At 41.1% G+C, this 20,294-nt stretch overlaps 1 protein-coding gene across 2 annotated transcripts in view; it reads right to left on the reverse strand.

Moving 5' to 3' along the window:
* SH3KBP1 (SH3 domain containing kinase binding protein 1) overlaps positions 1–6,765 on the reverse strand; it is a 133,145-nt gene extending 126,380 nt beyond the window's left edge. For both annotated transcript variants that reach the window (XM_056861727.1, XM_056861726.1), the window contains exon 1: positions 6,639–6,765. In XM_056861727.1, coding sequence (XP_056717705.1) covers positions 6,639–6,692 — 54 coding nt within the window. In that variant the 5' untranslated portion in view covers positions 6,693–6,765. The remainder of the gene's footprint in view (positions 1–6,638) is intronic.
* Positions 6,766–20,294: the final 13,529 nt, after the last annotated feature.

The following is a 20,294-nucleotide window of genomic DNA, read 5'->3' on the forward strand; positions in this document are numbered from 1 at the left end:
CTTATCTTCAGTGGAAAAATAAACAGCTCAAGTGATAGAAGCATACGCACACGGGCACACACACACAGAGAAATAAAAACAGGGTCTAAACTGAACAGATTTATATAAGTCTTTTGATCAACTTGGAAGTAAAATTATTTTAATCATTCCACAGAGTCATCTAAAACTCAGCAATCATTATAATTTTTCATCTATCATTCTGCCTCTTTCAAGGATTTTTTCTCTCTCAATTACTATGGCCTTGTTCCTATGGAAACAATTGTACAGTTTTATTAAACTAAAGAGGATCTTAATCACCACAAGAGACTTGGTAGTACATACAACGTTTGAGTACTGAATGCCAAGTCTCATTAGACAGACTGTGCTTAGTTAAAACGTGTATGATTGTTCTTGTCAGATGTGTCTTTCCACATTAAGCCCATGGAGCACAGTTGAGGAAATCCATATGAAAGGTACAGGTTAAATTAGCAGCACAACAACAGATTACCATCATGGCAAAACAACTATTAGTCAGGCAACTACAAAGGAGGTTGGGGTGGGGTATTTAGTGGTTGTTTGCCTGTAAGGACATGCCCAAAATGTGCTTGGGACTTGCTGCTGTCTAACACACAATATTACTGCTCAGCCTCAGAAAGGACATTTACATAGAAGGGAGCACAAACTTGATAAATAATTGCTACCACTAAAACATGCATACAAGGGATGTTCAAGAAACTTCTGGAACCATAACATTGTTCTAGAAGCACACTTATTTGCAAAACAAGAAGACTGGAAGATATACAGAAGACATTGCTGTTTATAAATGAAGAAGAGAGTACCAGCTGGGTCCTGCTCCATGGCCAACAGCTCTGTCTACGGAGAAGGTTCTTTATTCTCTCATGAGCAACTACTGCAATTCTCCAACACAGCTGCTGATTTACAGAGCAGAGAGGCCATGACAAAATGGCTGAAATCCTACAACCCCACTTGGATCATTCAACGTGTTCAAACACTTTAGGCTGCAGGATTTTCTTCCACCCAGTCCTTTCTTCATTAGTAAAGACGGGATTTTAGAGACACCCTTTTGATTATTATACAATCCTCTAATAAGAGCTGTATAGAGTTCTCAGGAGTTACACTGTAAGTTCCCCAATATCAAGTCTAGCTAAAAAATAAGCTGCAATTGCTGTTTAAAAAAAAAAATTTTTTTGACACACTTGATACACTATTAATCATCAGCGTTTGAACAGATTTACCATCTATGTATGTGTGCTTATGTGTGGGTAGAGTGAAGTTTAATCACCAAATCAAACATGACAAGTGTATGCACAATTATTAACATTATGATGCATCAGACACTTTGTAGGATGAACATTCCAGAGCTCAAATGCATGTATGAAAACAGATTTTTACAGTTTCCTTTAACAGAGAAGCTATCGAACTACAATTACAACCACAGGATAAAAAGTAAAATGTGTTTCAGCAGTTCTTTGTATAGCTCGACAGTCTTAGAACTACATTTCCCTATGCTTAGAAAGGTTGCCATGTTTCTGAGCACAACCACAGGCAGATCTGTTTTTCATCACAACAACAGATTCACATAAGACTCAAAGAAAGAAGTCCATACTGTGGTTGTACTGCCCGCTCCAGAACTTATCCCACTAGTGAACTCTTGCCTTGAAAATCCTACAGGGTCGCCATAAGTCAGCTGTGACTTGACAGCACACCTCTCTCACACACAAACCCTGCTTTATGGAGAAGATTTACAATTTTTACTATTTTGGAGAGGATCATTAACCTCCCGGATAGAATAAGTTAGCTATCTGAAACAATGCTCACATTCTTCTTCAAAATGTACAAAAAAAAAAAAAATGCATTCAGGCAGCATTCCAACCCAACTGAAAGCTAAAGCCCCAAGCCCCAAGGAAATGCATATTTATCTTCAACTAAGTAAGCCAAAAATAGACTGAATCAAAAGACAAGCATCTGCCTTTTTCTTTCCCACATCCTTATCTCCCAAGGGAATGACATGCGTCAGTTATGAACTTAAGCTGCTCTTTAATATTTTGCATAGTATAGTCACCGTGCTAGAAGGTAATTGCAGAATCACACACACTCAAAATCAAACAGAAGCAGAAAAGCAGGGGACCAAACTTACAGCAATCTACTTTCCAACCAATCTTTACTTCACAGTCACCAAGAGATTTTTTCTGGATGTTCTTAATTAGAAATTCAGCAATATTTTTAAATGCTTATTTCTCTACTGTGTGTGTAAAGTGCCGTCAAGTCGCAGCCGACTTATGGTGGCATCTGTTCACAATAAGTACTAGAGAGCAGAAAAACTAGGACTAAACAAAATCAGGATTTACATTCTCAAAGCCTCATAGCCTGCTGAAAATTTTTTGCTACCCTGTCTATTGTGGCAGGATTTTGTCCGGAAAGGAGGAGCTGAACCTTATACATATCTGAAGCTTCATTCCATTTAACTAGGAGTGAGTTGAGGAATTTGGCCCAAATGTTAGCATAAAAAGGGCAATACAGGAAACATGTTGTAATTATTCTACACATCTCAGTCTACAAGGGCAGAGTCTGTTTATTTATGGGATTTTCTGAAACCTCCCAGTTAGCACAGCTGAAGGTAGAACATCAAACCTTGTAAGCACAAAGGCTCTATGTTGCTGTGGGTTGGTCAGTGATAGAAACAGAAAGCTGGGCCAGCCTGGGATGGTGAAATCCCCAGATATAAAGGGGAACAAGTTTTTCCAGCTGCGCAATTAAGTTCTTGGAGTTCTACATCTAAGATTTGGTGTTTTATGATTTTATATGGAGAAGCTTCAGAAGCCAGTGAAAGAGTCTAAAGAGATTCCTAAATTTTTGATCTTTTGCTCAATACGGCCTAACCATTTGGAAGACTGATATTCAGTGAGCATTAAATAGATAAGACTAGTAGAATCAGGGCTAAAAAGTAAATGCAGCCAGAATTTGATTGTTATCAGCCATGCTCTGGTTTCCAGCAGTCTTTGACTGGTTTCTATACAGCTTGCAGCATGTTACACAGTTTGGGTTTCCAAGAATCCTACATAAAAAGGAGGATTGAAGGCTTTCAACTACTTGATTGAAAGCATTGATCCACACTGGGATGCCATAATACCACTGGGAACACAATTTAGCGTTAAAAACTTTGAGCGCTGCAGGCATGTATTGGCTACTCCTTGTATAAAAAAAATGAGCCATAGTCTGCATGCTATTTTTGCTAGGTTTATTACATGTTTGTGATGCGTGACCCAACTTGCATTGTATTGAAAATATAATCCCATTTTAAGGGTTTCTACGTTTTTGAAAAGACCGTTAGTTTGGAGTTCATCAGATGGTGACCCCAGTCAGGAGTGTCATTTCCTCAAATTCACAAGCTGACATTGAGCATTATTTTCTTACTCCTAGAAACCTACCAAATATTACTTACTGAGATATTTTGTTTTATTACCAGATAGCTGCGGTTGTAGACAAGGAATGACAATGACCACACTGCAGTATTCTGCTAGATTTTATTATTAACCAATGGATTCATTAACTTTCAGATTTCCTAGATTTTAGCATATTTACTAAGTTTGTTTGGCAGTAAAATTCATATACACCTTTCCTTTGAAGAACAATTTCTAGGATTCCTGTCTTCTTTTGGCATGTTGGTATTGCATAGCGTAAATCCATTTTATAACATACTGAACACACTTCATGGGGCTTTCTGAGTGGTCATAAACGCAAGATATCCCCAATTTCATGGGTTGTGACTGGTTCAGCAGGAGCAGATACTCCACATAGTTACAAGGGCAAATATTTAATTCACAGCAGTTTACTATTTATGCTACCTACCCAGCCAAAATCTTGGAGAGATCTAGATGACTATGCTTCATTTTTAGCACTTCCAAGTCTTCAAAGATTAAATTAGAAGGGCTGTTTGTAGTATATTTTATATACATACTACATATGCCAAACAGATGTTATCTACTCCCATGGTGTGCATGTGTTTTGTGATAAATGCCATGCTTGTTTTAAAAAATCAAGCTACTTGTTTGCCACACTGGTGTCTAGACCAAGCAGGTTATAACAGAAAGCGTAAGCCAACCCCAGTGTTAAGGTCTGTACTTGACTGTGGTAGTAAATATGTAATTTGAGAATACCACCTACAATTAAAGTCTTTATTTTGATGAACACTTTGTAAATCTCTCAAGTTATGTTGCATCTTTTACACAAACACAAAAACTGTATAAAAAATTAATGCTGTCTTGCTCTTCATGTTCTAGGCCAATACAAATATCTAATCAACATTTAGCAAACGGTAGATATTGCTGCTCGCGCTAGGGTCAGCCCACATAACTTTAGGTTACATTGTATATCTACTTTTGTATGTAGATGGTGTAATTGAAGCTCATTGATTGATTTAAGTTTCACAGGGTAGCTGTGTTGGTCTGTAGTAGAAGAAGTAGATTTGAGCCCAGTAGGACCTTACAGAACAACAAGATTTTCAGGGTATGACCTTTAACATCTGATGAAGAGAGCTTTGACTCTCGAAAGCTCATACCTTGAAAATGTTGTTGGTCTTTAAGGTTCTACTGGACTCAAACTTGGTTGATTTAAGACTTTCATTCTGATTTTACATATTAAAATTTACCAGCACCAGGAAGCTGTCCTTCCTGCTTACAGCACTAAGATCATACTCAGGCACACCTACAAACAGCTTGCCACTATTATGCATGAACCACAGGAAAACATGTCATCTAGCAACGTTCTCATTCATTTCAATGGCACCTGCATCAGAGATGCACCTGTGAGACCACTTACAACCTTTGCAAGTCATCTGGAGAAGAAGATATCTAGAGAGACCACTGATGCAGGCTCTTTCAAGTGGTATATATGTGCCAGTAATCTACAAGCATATCAGAGACACAGTTGCCTTTGCAAACTGAAGGCAGCAAGCATAGTTTTACCACCACAGTTTCCTGCTTTATAATTCTCCTCATATGCTACACTCAAAAATCTTACCGTCTCAAAAACAATGGCTACTCTAGTATAAAAACTGCATTTCTAATCCAGCTTTTTAAGAGTATGCTTCATTGTTTGCACATGACTAGGGGTGTGCATACCAATATGCCAAACCAACCCCCCCCCCCGAAAAATACTTTTTTTGAGGGGAGATTTTGTAATTAAAAAAATGGCAGCAATTAAAGGGTGCTGAAAAGCTTTACTTAGGGCCATGTGGCCCCACCGCCATGTTTTAAACCTCCTCCCTCCCTCACTTACCTGCTGCTGGCTAGTGTCGCTGCAGGATCCAAAAGTCCTGGACTTCAGAGAGGGCAGTGACACTAAACTGTGACATGTTTTGTTTAGCATCAACACCTGCTCCGAAGTCCAGGACTTTGGAACCTGTGGCAATGAAAAACTGAAGACTGTGCTGTCTCCCAGCTGGGAGGCAGTGCAGTCTTCAGTTCTTCCCCACCCCAGCCAAGCTCCATGTGGGGCTCCGTGTGGAACTTGGCTAGGGCAGCGAAGAAAAACTGAAGATTGCACCGTCTCCTGGCCAGGAGGCAGCACGATCTTCACTTCCTCCCTGCCCCACTCAAGCTCCATGTGGAGCTTTTGCCCGGGGTTGGTACGAGAAAACACAGAGCATGACTGGGGCAGGGAGGAACTGAAGACAACACAATCTTCCGGTTTTTATCCCAGCCAGACACTTGGCTGCGGGAGGGATGTAGAGCTGAGGGCTGGGCTTGCTCTGAGGCCAGCCTTCAGCTCTGCACCTTGCATTTTTCGGGTTCAGATTCATTAACCCAAATTTTTATTTTTTCAGAGAAAACCAAATTAAGTATTCAGCTTTTCCCAGATTTTCAAAAAATATCGTCTAATAAACCCAAACCCGAAAAATACCTCCAAAAAAGTTGGTGTGGACCCCTATTCATAACATGCAGCAGAGAACTCACACAACCACATACCATTAATACCCTAAATGACTAATGTACATGTTTCTTCTAACATTTTTCTTTGTTTAGCCTATCTACAGAGAATCTATTTGATTGAGTTCAATTTTCTACACATGTAAATAATTGTGATTTTCCTTCTTTTTATCTACTGGATCTTTCCAATATACATTATGAACAGCTGCTTCGTTGCAGGACTGTTTGACATGTTGACTTCTCAATACTCAAAATGACATAAGAATCTGTCGTTTTTTATGGCATTCTTTACTTTCTGGGGCAGAGCATATATGAATCCAATAAACGTAATGGGTTCTGTGATTTTATGATAAATGCAATCTAGAGTTATATCTAAGATAAGGAACATTTTTTCAGGTGTTAACTTTACCTCACTATTTTGATTACAAACAAGGAAGGAAATCCTAACAGAAAATTAGGAAACAGAGGTATATCCCATACCACAGTATGTCAAAATCAAATTAACTGTTATATGCCATTGCCCGTTACACCATTCCCATGAGGTTTTTGGGTTGTTGGTTTTTTTTTGCAATGACAGAAACAGCAGGCATATTTTGGAAGTAGACATCACTAAGATCGCAACCCTGCATCTCATCAAGGTAACACAGCAAGCAGAAGACAGTAACAGTTTTCACTTTGTACTCACTCTTACAAAGTTGTCAGGGAACAAACCTCTTCTGCCTTTGAGCTGTCCTTCCCACCAGCCTCCATCCTCTTTTCTGACATTGGTGATTATGTCACCAATTGTGATGGTCAGCTCATCATCATGCTGAGCCTTGTAGTCAAACTCCACTATCGCCTCCACTGAAAAGGAGAACAGACAAAAATATACCGCAGAATTAGAAAAAAATAGGCTTTGAAATACTCAGCAAAGATCTTCTGTGGCTTTGGCTTTTAGAGAGTTGAGGAAAATAAAACATAAGAAGTTTGTTGCAAATCCATTAATGATATTTAATAAACTAACCTCAAACTCTTAGCATATTAAGCTAATGGTGTAGAAAAATTCTGCTCCAAGAGCTTTTTGACAGTTTAGGTTACGCTAACTTGTATCTTTAGAAATAACCAAGACTAAGAAACTTGCATTCGTGATGAATTATCTTCTTAATTACCTTGTTTCTGATGTCTATATATCTGTCATATTCCCTAGAGGTACCTTCATACCATGTTTTAAAAGGCAGGAGTCAATTTAGAACCACCTGTTATCCAATTTCACTCACTTACTAGTTTAAATGTCATACTTTTATTCACTGACATGTCCAAACTCAGACAGATGCAATTTGCTACAACAATGTATTATCAAGTGTCAATTTATTCTCAGACATTTTCAACCCCCCCAAAATTATACGTTCTTCATGAAGTTGCATGACCATCCTAAGATACGAAACGTAATAACTGTTTCAGATGGACCTGATGGTGGCCACTTCAACATGTTAAGTGACAACAAAGTCATTTATCAAGCTGTACCCACCACAGGGATTCATCACAAATTGGCTGCCTGTATGTATAGGGCACAATTCCAAACATTTCTATTTTAAGCACGTATACTTTATAGGCATATTTAAAGACAGTAACACATGAAACAGTCACACAGACTTCCTTTAAAAATAAACAGAAACTATAACCCATTATGGAGCCCAACAGTTTTCAGATGACACTATCATAATACAAGGTCAGGAAGTTTAATTCAAAATAGAGAAACCCCTTCAAGATATCCCTCCTTCTCCTTGTCTTTTCCCTCATTATCTTAATCCCCATATTGACTTAAGCACATAATATTCAATATAACCTAAGACAACCTCATTCACAGAAACTGAGCCTGTAGAGCAAGGGCCTATTTAGGAACTGGAGGGAAATACACAAAAAAAAAATCTTCTCTCTTTCTAGGTATACATTTTCAACATCTCTTATTTATTTTAAAAAAATTTAGGCTACCTTTCAACTTTACTCAGCTTTCCAAAGGCAGTGAACGATCAAAATTTTACAAGATTTAAAATTATACACACGCACAACTTTTATATAACAATTAAAAACAACAATTACTGAAAAACAAAAATAGAAAAGAAGGCCAGTGTGGGAATGCCAAACACAACAGAAGTCTTTATCTGTTAGCAAAAGACAATGATAGAGGGAGTTAGACAAATATCCCTAGGTAGAGAATTCCATAATTTATTGCCATGAGCAAGAAGGCCCTTACCTGGGCTGCCACCCATTTAGTCTCAGATGGCAGAGGAGCACCTGAAGCAGGGCTCCTAAACATGACCATAGTATTTGGGTAGGTTCATACAGAAATTGACAGTGCTTAAGTTTTGCTGGCCCCTTGCCCTATAGGGCTTTAACATTCAATACCTTGAATTGGGCCCAGAATCAAATTGGGAGCCAGGGTATGTGGAACAACAGTGGAGTGCTGTGGTCCCTACCAGGAACTCTAGTCAGCATTCTGTGCCAACTGTTCCTTCTGGACATTCTTCAAGGGTAGCAATTACAGATGTTACCAGGGTACACATGACAATGGCATGACTTTTTGCCCAGGGAAGATCACAGCTTGTGAGAGGTACTCCTGTCCACTGCTGCCACTTGCTTATCCAACAGGAGACTCGGGTCCAGCAGCGGGCCCAAGCTACAACCTGCTTCCCTAGGGGAAAGTGCAACCCCATTAAGAACAGGATATACCCCAGTTCCTACATCAATACTTCCATCTCCCAGTAACACCTCCATTTTGTAAGGATTTTCAGCTTATCAGCCCTCATCCATTCCAAAACTGCCTCCAGAAACGGGTTCCACAGTCTCCTTGGGATCCCATAGAAGGACAAAATAGAGCTGAGCATCATCCTCATAGCGGCAACAACTCAGTCCAAATCTTTGGATGACCTCTCCCCGTGGCTACGGTATGGAAACAAGATGGAACCTTGTGGGACCACACACAACCTAAAACAAGGGGCCAAGTACCAGTGCCACCCTCTGAAACCAACTTTCCTTAGGACCAAAACCATTGGAGAACAGTGCCACATAATCCGAAACCCAAAAGGTGGTCAATGATAGATGGCATTAAAAGCTACCGAGAAATTCAGGAGAATCAAGAGGGTTGTACTTCCTTAATTTTCCTCCACGGTCATCCACCAGGGCAACCAAGGCCATTTTGGTCCTATACCCAGGCCGGAAACCAGATTAGAAAGGACTCTGTAGACTTCCTGGTGGTTTGTCTTGACTTGACTTTTGAGCAACATTCCAGTGAGGGCCTAGCCCCCTCCCCTTGCTTAGTGTATGTTTCATTACTAATATTTCATTTGTATAGAAATGTTTTTCCTGTCAATATCTTTTGTTTCATTTTTCTTTCTGTAGCCCTTGTATGCCTCTATTACAGAACAGAAAGACTAAGCCAAAAATAGTTATTCTGGGTACTTCAAGAATAAGACCATGAGTGGTAAATTGAGTGTTAAGAACTAAAACTCTCTCTTTAAGTAGCAGGACAGTTTGTGGAGAGCATGACTACAGTGCTGTTTAGAGTGGCATTTTCCCCACAGGTGCTATTCTTGGTTGTCACCTCCGACATATACATCATGGTAAATAACAAATCTCAGTAGTCTTCTTCTGCTGCAGAAGTCTAGCTGCCAGAATCTAGAACAGCTCATTTAGAAATACCAGACTCTTTCACAGCAGAATAATCCCCGGGACACATTCTTTCAGTTTATTTATGATTTAAGAGGTTGAAAGAGCAAGTAAAGAAATACCAGGGTGCAGCAGCTTTCAATGTAGATATCTATCTGTGCCGCTGCTAGAGTTGTCAGGGAAACAAGCGACCGAGACAGCCAGGGAAATGCAATTATTAAGAATATAAAATATGATACTGGGAACAATTACAACTATAGGACATTCACAGGACCAAGTAGCGGATGTTACCTCCTTCTATGGAAGGGGGGGAGGATCACCAGCCCTTGAAGCATTTCCTTTTGCCTTAGTAAAGTTGCAACACCCCCATTTTAATTTCCCAAACACATCCCTTCACTGAAAAAACCATACTGTGCTATTTAAGAGTTAAAACTGCTCAACCATTGTCAGAATCATCAGCTGCATTGTTCTATGCTGCATGGATTGAAATGACTTCCAAATTGCCTATTGAGATAGGAACTTAACTCCCATTGAGCATCTAGGACAGTGGTGGCGAACCTATGGCACGCGTGCCAGAGGTGGCACTCAGAGCCCTCTCTGTGGGCACACGAGCTGTCGCCCTAGCGCAGAGTTTGCCTGTTTGTTCCCCCGGCTGAGGAGGCTGGGGACCAGCGGTGCCTTCCCGGCTCCTCTGGGAAGCGCCGGGCTCCTTCCCAGTGCCTTTTCCTCAGTCGCCGGCTGCACGCTCATGAAGTGAAGACCACAATGAGCCTTCTGCCGAGGACTGGAAGAGGCAGAGCCGGGACGGGGCTGGACAGGGAGTGGGACGCCTGGGCGGCTGTCTGCAGCAGGCTGGTTGGTGACTGAAGCGCAGGGGGCAATTGGACTCCATGGCATTGAAGACCCTCCCCAAACACCACCATCCTCAGGCTCCACCCCAAAAACCTCCCACAGGTGGCAAAGAGGGACCTGGCAACCCCTAGCCCCATGTGGACTTCTAGCTGTGTTGGCACTTTGCGATAAATAAGTGGGTTTTGGGTTGCAGTTTGGGCACTCGGTTTCTAAAAGGTTCGCCATCACTGATCTAGGATAATTTCAATAGTAACATTACCTTCAGATACAGTTGCATGCTTTTATTGACTAATTCTTGAGTAAGTTCAACGATTATGGATTTGCCCCAAAGTTGCACAAAGCTGTTGCCAATAGCAATCCTTACCAGACTTCTATAAGATGTGCTACAATTCATATAACTAATTCCCACGTGTGTGCCCTATCTGTGGATAACTAAATCCGCAGATAGGGGGCACACTCACTTTGAAGCATTTCAAACATGTTTTTGCAGACTTGGGGGACCCCCTAAGCTTTGGGTGAGCAAGCGAGAGTGGGGTTGGGAGGGGAGGCCTTGCCACCCAGAGCAGATGGGGGGGGGAGAAAAAGAGAGCTGGGGTAGGGGCAGAAAAAGAGAGTGCTGGGGCAGGGGTGCAAGAAGGTGGGGGGCAGAAAGAGAGTTCTGGAGTGGGCACAGAAAGAGATAAATCAGAAACTGCTGTTAGTAATACCCAGGAACAACAAGGAGAAAACAACATTTCCTTTTTAATCTGTTCTTGATATTTCTCTTGCACTGTGAAGTATTACAATGAAAATAGCTGCCAATATACTTATCTTTTTGCTTCTTAATAATAACACAATTTATCAGCAATCACTAGAACACCAGCCCTTCAGCTTTTTACAATTTTTGCCACCATATTTTAACAAAAAAGAAAACAATTAAAGCAAATGTAATTGAGATTTAACTGGGAGAAGTTACACAATCTCTCTAAAACTTTTTTTTTTTTTTTTTTGGCTGTCAAGTCACTGCTGACTTATGGTGACTCCGTAGGGGTTTCAAGGCAAGAGATGCTGGGAGGTGGTTTGCCATTGCCTGCCTCCGCATCACGACCCAGGTATTCCTTGGAGGTCTCCTTTCCAAATACTTGCCAGGGTCAGGGAAAGTTATTATATCACCTGAAAAAAATCAAAGTTTTTTTTTTAATATACCCCCCCAAAAGTAGAACTACAAACTTCCAAAATACAAAATGCGAGGGACTGTTTTTAGTTGGCACCAAAGCACAACTCTAGTTTGAGTGTAGCTATCAGAGGCGGATCTACTGTGAAACTAATGAAGCTTCAGGGCCCCTAATCCCGGAGGGGCCCCCGAAGCAACTTTTTTTTAATGAGTGAATTTCTCAACAAAATCGATGGAGTTTTTTAGCGATAGAATCATAAGCCAATGAGTTGAAGTGTTTAATATTGACCTTAGAATATGCTCTAAAATCCATTTCGTATGGCCTCAAAATGTCCCTGTAATTGCCAGAAGCTATTCATAGCCTACATTTTGGCAGATGGATCCTCAAATCCTTCGTTGGTTACGGCTTAATAGTTCGATAGTTTTATTTCATCACTGTATGGCCCATTTTCAAGGACTCCACCCCACCACCCTGTTTGCTGCCATTTGGGCCTCGAGGTCTTTGCAACGGCAGCAAGGCTCTTGTTGGATGTTGCCCTATTGTTGCTGGTTGCAAAGGGCCCCCCATAACAGTTCAAGATTCAGGGCCCCAGAAATGTAGGTCCATCACTAGTAGCTATTTAGCTAAAGGTCTGAGAGATTGAGTACCCAGCTTGCTGGGGGTAAAGGGAAGATGACTGGGGCAGGCACTGGCAAACCACCCCGTAAACAAAGTCTGCCTAGAAAACGTCGGGATGTGACATCACCCCATGGGTCAGGAATGACCTGGTCCTTGCACAGGGGACCTTTACCTTTAACCTTTGGACTATAATAATATTGTTTAGACTAAAATAATAATATTGTTCAATAAACAATGCAATAGGGTTAGGGTTGTAGAACCAATCAGAAATCTAAAAACAGAATTAAAGCAAAGCAGAAGTATTAACAGGACACATTAAATGATGCAAAATTCTACAATAGGATCCTAGTTTCAGCAAGCTATACACAGAGGCATAAACCACAGTCCCTAACGATTTTTTCAAGTAATTTTGTGAATCATTTAGTACAATTCAGCCCTTTTGCCTGCGTAGAAAAGCCCTCTTGAATAATAATTTGGTTTGCATAGTTTGTGGGTAGCCATGAGAGTGGGAACCTTCCTGACCTCCTAAAACAGGCCGTTCTACAAGGTGGTGGCCACAATGGAGAAGACATGTGTACGGGCAGTTGTTGGTTTTGCCCAAGCTCTGTACTGTGTACTCCATCTGGCAGTGGCTCTCTAGGATCTCAAGCAAAGACAGGCAAGCCCTGCTAACCTGAGATCAGTTAAATATAACTGCTGGCAGCAGAATCTGAGACCTACCCCTGAACGCACTGCTGGTTCTCTACCACTGAACTGCAGCTCCTTCCCCCTTATCTCTTCCTCTCTTTCCTTCCAAACACATAAACACATACATCTCATATCTGCTCTAAAACCCAGGCCTGCCACCATAATGTGCAGTTAGACTCAACTAACCTAAGTAAATTAAGTCTCCCTGTTCAACAATTACGCATTAATTATATGAGTTGCTTGCTGAGGAGAGAGAAAGCAAATGCTATCAAAGTTCACACTAAAACCTGTTTGAGCATTGTACTCTTAACTACACAGAATTACAATCTTTTGTAGTCAGTATTTTCAGAACATTAGAAAAAAATAGACAGGAAATTTGATGACCTGACTTCTTCCCCTTTCACAACATATTTCCTAGAATTTGCTTTAAAAGTAATTAACAGGAATTGTTTCGAAACGTTACATATTGGACTCACATTTGCTTTCTTTAATATCAAAATCTGTATCGTCTCCAGTTAAAAGGCCATAAAAGCTTTTCAAAACTCTATCATACTTGATTTTGCAACATGCACTCTGTTAACTCTTTAAAATTGTTCTGCAAGTAGGTTTAAAACCATCCATATTCGTAAGTATAGCAATCTGCAAATCAGGTTTGACTATTTAACAGATTTTTGAAAATAATGTCATTTTAATTTTAATATTCACGTTACTATGCAACAAAGGCACAATCTACAGTGCTCCAGTGAATCTCATACTCATGAGTGCAAGGGAAGAATAGGAACTGTCTTGTGGACTGATTATATTTAAGATACAAGTGACAATTCTAACTAAAAGGGAACTGGCTACATAACAAAGAATTTAACACATTGGTTGAAAAAAATGGGAGACATACATGAACCCACTGCTGTTTGCAAAGCAAATGCTGTCACCCTTTTGGAAATGAATGTAGCCAGCATATTTTAAGTGTTACATAAGTAAGACCGGCCTTTAGTGCAGGAGTGGGGAACCTCCAGCCTGTGGGCTGTTTAAGCCCCATGGCATCATTTGGTGCGGCCTGCAGACTCTCCCGCGGAAGCCGGCATTGCCGCCGCAGGGCTGCTTGCGCAGCCCGGTGACTCTGTGTGTGTGTGTGTGTGTGTGTGTAGAGGGGGGGAAGCCAGGAAAGCTTCCCCTGATCGCCGGGCCACTTGTGCAGTCCAGTGAGTGCGCACGTGTGTGCGGGGGAAGCCGGGAAAGCTTCCTCCGATCGCTGGGCCACTTGCGCAGCCCGGTGAGTGCGCACGTGTGTGTGTGTGTAGAGGGGGGGGAAGCCGGGAAAGCTTCCCTTGATCTGTGTGTCTGTGTGTGTGGAGGGGGGGAAGCCAGGTGAGTGCCCAGTGAGTGGGTGTGATCGCCGGGCTGCTTGCGTGGCCCAGTAAGTGTGTGTGTGTGTGTGGGGGGAGAAAGCCTCCCTCCCTCTCTTTTCTTCCCGCCTCTGCATAGCCTCTCCTAGGGTTGCCAACCTCCAGGAGGTACAGCAATAAACAGCACCCAACTCAATATAATTCACAAAAAACCTACTTTATAAGATCCCGGCAGCGTCCCACAAAGCTCTTATAACTCTATACCTCCCGTAGGAGGATGAGTCAGGAGACCGGGAGGTCCCTGCGCGGCCGGCGTGAGCCGCGCTCCGAAGGCAAACGCGGGGAACGTTCTATCCGGAAACGCTTTCGCCAGTCGGCTTCATCAGCCCCGATTTCATCAATGTTAATCTCTACAGTCCTAGAAATAGGTTTCTATGGCAGGTTTCACAACGAATTCTCCAGCCATCTTTATTGACGTGAGCACTTGTGTCTCCAGCATCTACTTTGAACTTTCTATACCAGTTTGCTTTGGAATTGAAATTTGTGGTCTCTTTGATTTCATGGACTTTGCAACAATGGAGAAATGTTTTCTGTATATATAGAGAATTGATAAGATAAGATAGTATTCATACTGTGTGTTAAATTGTGATACCTATAAAGTAGGGTTTTTGTGAATTATATTGAGTTGGGTGCTGTTTATTTCTGTATTACCAATATTACAGTATCAGGGTGTATTTTGATTGGCTGTAACCTCCAGGTGGTGGCTGGAGACCTGGCAACCCCAGCCTCTCCCCCCCCCACAGGCTGGGAGATCTACACATGGTATGGCCCCCGAATGATGCTATAAATGCACAAATGGCCCTTGGCAGGAAAAAGGTTCTCCACCCGCTTTAGTGGGTCAGGTACTATTGCCTTGATTAAAATGTTACTGTAAACCTGATATATGCCTACCTTTAACCTCAACTTTACAAAAAACACCTAATAACAGGCATTATGATGCCTAAAAAGAAAAGGACAAGATTTAGCATCCAATAGCCCATAGCTGCAGATCCTAGCTTAAGCAGGAGAACAGCACTTTTACATTTTTTCCCCTTTAAAACACATGTCATTATGCCTGTGGAACAAGGTCAAAAATCTTTATTCTTGCTGTCTGTCACTCCGCAATCATCTGTGAAAGCAAAGACTCTCTCCTACTTATACAAGATAAATTCAAATCATAAAGCACAATCAACATTTTTACATTACGTTCTGCTACCAAGGGACAGAACTTACTGTTGTCAGCATGCAGCACATAGCAATTACCTGGTTTTGCAATGTTGGAAAGGGAACAGTTCACTCCTAACATTTCAGTGAACCACCATTACATCTAATGCTCAGAAAAGCACACAACTGAAATTTTTGTTTATTTTGCTGTGTTCAGTCTGTCTATTTATTTACTTCATTTATTCCCTATCTTTCCCCCCTATGGGAACCCAAAACAGCTTACAACGTTCTCCTCTTCACCATATAACCCTGTGAGGTAAGTTAGGCAGAGAGTGCATAACTGACCCAAGGTCACCCACAAAGGTTCCATGAAAGAGTAGGGATTCGAACCCGGGTCTCCCAGATAGCAGTCCAGCATGGCACCACACTGGCTCTATTGATTCCCCTGAAAATACAATGTTAGCAATTATTTAATTTACTTTTTCTACTAAAAAAATCTCTTGAGGGGCCTTATTTTTTAAAAATATTAAATACTGGGTCACATTTGCCAGCACAGACACATGTCTGGTAGCCATTGGAAGAACCTTTTCCCCAGTCAGACTCTTGCACCATACATCCGTTCTTGTGTGTGTGTGGGTTGTTCCCTTTTCAGACACATTCCTATATCTCTCTCATATCCAACTCTATCACAATCTAAGGATTGTTAAAGGGGAAAGCTACATGAATTCTATGACAGCTGGTTTGATTTGGTCTAACAAAGTGCTGGCTGCAATTATGAGCCAGAGTTCCTGTCATGAGTTTCACACAAATAGTATAAAAATCCAAATGCAACTGAAGCTTGAAACTTGCTTTAAAAGAATACATTTTTATATCTTTTTAATGATATGGATAGCCTTATTAAATGTACTTCCTTTGCAAGAGAAATGGTGAGATTATGGTACAAATACATGCAACCCAAGATACCATGATGTCTAGAAAAGTCTGAAGATGAAATAGTGTTTATGCTACTTGCCTGAATGGAATATTTTACTGCAAAAAGCAAAGCCAAATGGTTTCATCCTAAAATGCAAATTACCTGTAAGCTTTGAATTCAGAGCTCTCTCTCCCCGCCCCCCATCAAATTTAGCAAAGGGAAGATGCAGCCTGCACAGATGTGTCCTTCAGTCTCAGCACAACTGATTTATTAGGGGAAAGCTTTAATCTGTTATTAAAGATTAATTAAACTACCGGTGAATGCCTGCAGCCCTACTAATTAAGTGCAATGATATAAAAAATAATTGGGAATCTTACTACTTCACTTTTATATACTAACTGTAGTAGTCTGAACACTATAGCTCAGCTATGTCTTCTTTCCAATATTTTCTCATTCCTTTGACTCTGAGCACAGCAAGTGCAGCAAGCTGAAAATGCCTCTTCCAAGAAAACCCTGTGGAAAAAGGCCTAACTTGGCACCTTCAAAAAGGGGCGTTCCTGGGCCGAAAGGGCTTTGGGAGCTGACTAATGTCAGTCGTCCCCTCCACTGGGAATTCCCCTTTTGATGCCAGCATGAGCCTCTGCACAAGGAAAACGCTGCTGGTGAGGCTGCGCCAGCACCCAAAACCTGCGCTACCGCGCAGCTCAACACCATCATAAGTAGGGTTGCCAACCTCCAGGTAATAGCTGGAGATCTCCTGCTATTACAACTGATCTCCAGCCGATAGAGATCAGTTCACCTGGAGAAATGAAGTGAAGTGAAATGAAATGAAGTTTGATGCTGGGTGGCCAGACTCTCCTCATACACACATCCCATGCAAAGAGGCACACTAAAATAAAAAGAGAACAAGTTCACATGAGCCCAGCATACATTAAGGTCCACAAACGAGTGTTCCAGGAAATCAATAACCCAAAGACACAAAAATGAGACTGTCCCATTGCCATCTCCATAACCATTAGGTTGAATAAACAAATACAGCAGACAGCTATCACTTTCTGTCCCAACCAGAATTCTAAAACTAGATTAGGAGATCCTCGGCATTAGTTATTATAAGCCCAGATGCCATGCTTTCAAGCTCCATGCAGATGTAAAGCAGATTGCTCAGACTCGGCACAATACAGAATGACTACAATCATCACATAACTTAAATAAAAGTAACACTTCAGCCAGCACAGGGACTTCTTTGAGAAAAGGAAGAGGAAGCATATTTCACATAGTAATATTTTCTTGTTACCATTTTGCAACAATTCATACATGTTTTGACATCAGTTCATCTACGATGTGACAAGAATAAATCCAATACATTACAATAGACAATAAAGACAATAGAGGAATTTTAAAATATTAAAATACTGTTATTTTGGGATAAGGAATTGGCTTTGCTATTTCAAAGGAGATTCCAACATTTTAAAAGGTGTTATATTTATTACTTAATCAAGATATGGATTTAAAGGCAGTAACCAAAACAAGTAAAGATTTATTATTAGTCTTACAAGAATTTTGGATTAATAGCTTGAGTTACACTATTCAGCCAAAAAAAATATCTGTAACAGTAATTACCAGCATACCTTCGGGACTACCTCTCCTGGTATGCCCTCTCTTTGCAAATAACAATTTACTGGCGGTCCCCGGCCCAAAGAGTGCCCTGCTGACCTCAACCAGGGCTAGGGCTTCTTTCTGCCCTGGCGGAACTCTCTCTCTAGTGCACTGGTTCCCAACCGGGGGTCCACGGACCCCCAGGGGTCCGCGAGAACTAAATTAAGGTCCGCGAAACGAAGTTATAAACCCATAACAAATTAATATTTTCAATTAAAAGTTCTCTATTATAAAAATATATATTCAAATATTATTCTAATGTTTAACTAACAGTTATGATTAAAGTTTTTTTTTCAAATTCTCAGAATTTTAATTTTGAACCTTGGGGTCCCTGCACAGAACAAAAAAGTCCTAGTGGTCCCTGGTCAAAAAAAGGTTGGGAACCACTGCTCTAGTGAGACCAGGGCCCTGCGGGATCGAATGCAGTTCCACAGGGCCTGTAAGACTGGGATGCTCCACCAGGCCTACGGTTGAGGACAGCAAAGGAATGTGGGACAGCTAGCCTCCCTCCCTCTCTTCCCCCCCTTCTCATTATTCTGTACCAACTCTGATCCTGAGCGGGGCACTGATTGCTTCCCCCAGACTTGTCATGAACCTGCGCACCAAAGACAGGTACCAACTAGTTTTAGTATTAGGATTTTACTGGGATATAATATATTTTATCACTCATATTTTACAGTAATGTATTTTAAATGTTGTGAGTCACTCTGGGCCCAGCCTCGGCTGGGGTAAGAGCTGGGTATAAATTTAATAAAAATAAAATAAATAAAATAACTCATTTGTAATTGGTGCAGGATGGCTTTTTTTTTTAAAGTTCCATGCCGACTACTTACCAAATTGCTGAAGAATAAGCTACTTTGCCACCCAAGTCACTAACAGTATGATTTCTCTATTTACGTTACATATTAAGCATCAATTTATTTATTACTACTTCTGTCAATACATAGAATTGAACATGAAATATACCATAGTCTGGTTTTTATTAGGAATAGTATAGACAGGTAGTGACACCATCAGGTAACAAGAAGCACAAGATAAATATGTGTGCTGTGGAACTATTAAAAGTATACAGATAATCTTAATATTTGTAATGTAGAGACACTTTAATTTCCTTACAGTTACACTAATTAAGGGAGTTTGATTTCATTTTGATTTGCTGTCAAGTCACAGCTGACTTATGGTAACCCCATAGGGTTTTCAAGGCAAGAGATGTTTGGAGGTGGTTTGCCATTGCCTGCCTCTGCATCACGACCCTGGTTGTCCTTGGAGGTCCTCCCATCCAAATACAAGCCAGGGCTGACCCTGCTTAGCTGCTGAGATCTGATGAGATCAGGCTAGCCTGGGGCTATCCAGGTCAGGGAGTTCAGTCCCCTAAGTAAATTCAAATAGTTATCATCCCTCAATCTAGCCTCCATCCCAAATTGGCACTTTTTGTTTTGGTTCGAAGCCTTCTTACTGGGCAGCGTCTTCATTGGCTGTTCTTTCTAAGTTTATTGAGCCCCTCTTTGTGAGAATGGGACCTGGCAGGTCAGGAAAAAACATTTGAGTTGCTCCTACATGGGATAATCCTTCAATCACTTTACAGGTTGCGAAATTTTGCTTGGCATCAATGAAAATTCGTCGCCATAACCCAATTGGCAGAAGTCTCTCGGCTGTTAATTCTTTTTTTTTTTTTTTTAGTGTTATAAGACTCGGACTGTAATTCTTTGTAAGAATATTTTAGTCCATATTTCTGGTTTTATCTGGCTAAGGCCCATCAATAAACAATCTAATCTAATCATTGGCTGTTCTGAATTCAGAGGGCTGCCATTGGAGACCAGTTGTCATCAGTTTGGGACCTATCCTGTGGGGTTCCACAGGACGCAAGCCCCCTCACACACAATCCCCCATGCCATTCAACCTATGTTAGGACAAATCATTCAAAGTTGTGGGGTTGGCTGTCAGCAACATGCTGCTGACAGCCAGCTCTGAATCTCCTTATCCAAATCGAATTTGTCATACTTGGAATCTGGCAAGAACTTTCTCTTCTGCCAGGGAAATCCAGGGATGACAGAAATTGCTTGGTGGTGTGTTTCCCCTCCCCCATCACTGGAAATAGGAAGTCTGTCTTGGCTAAATCACTTTTTTGCCCAGCAGTGACTATTTCTACATTACACCTGCTTACCTGATGGGTACACATTACTAAGGATTGTGAGCTGATATGGAGGATGATTTAAACCAGATTACCATTAGGTCCCTCCCTACTTCACAATTTTAAGAAATCCACGCAGCTTTGAAAGCAAATATGTACAGAAAT

The sequence above is a fragment of the Euleptes europaea genome, chromosome 16, assembly GCF_029931775.1.
Source record: "Euleptes europaea isolate rEulEur1 chromosome 16, rEulEur1.hap1, whole genome shotgun sequence".
NCBI lineage: Eukaryota > Metazoa > Chordata > Lepidosauria > Squamata > Sphaerodactylidae > Euleptes > Euleptes europaea.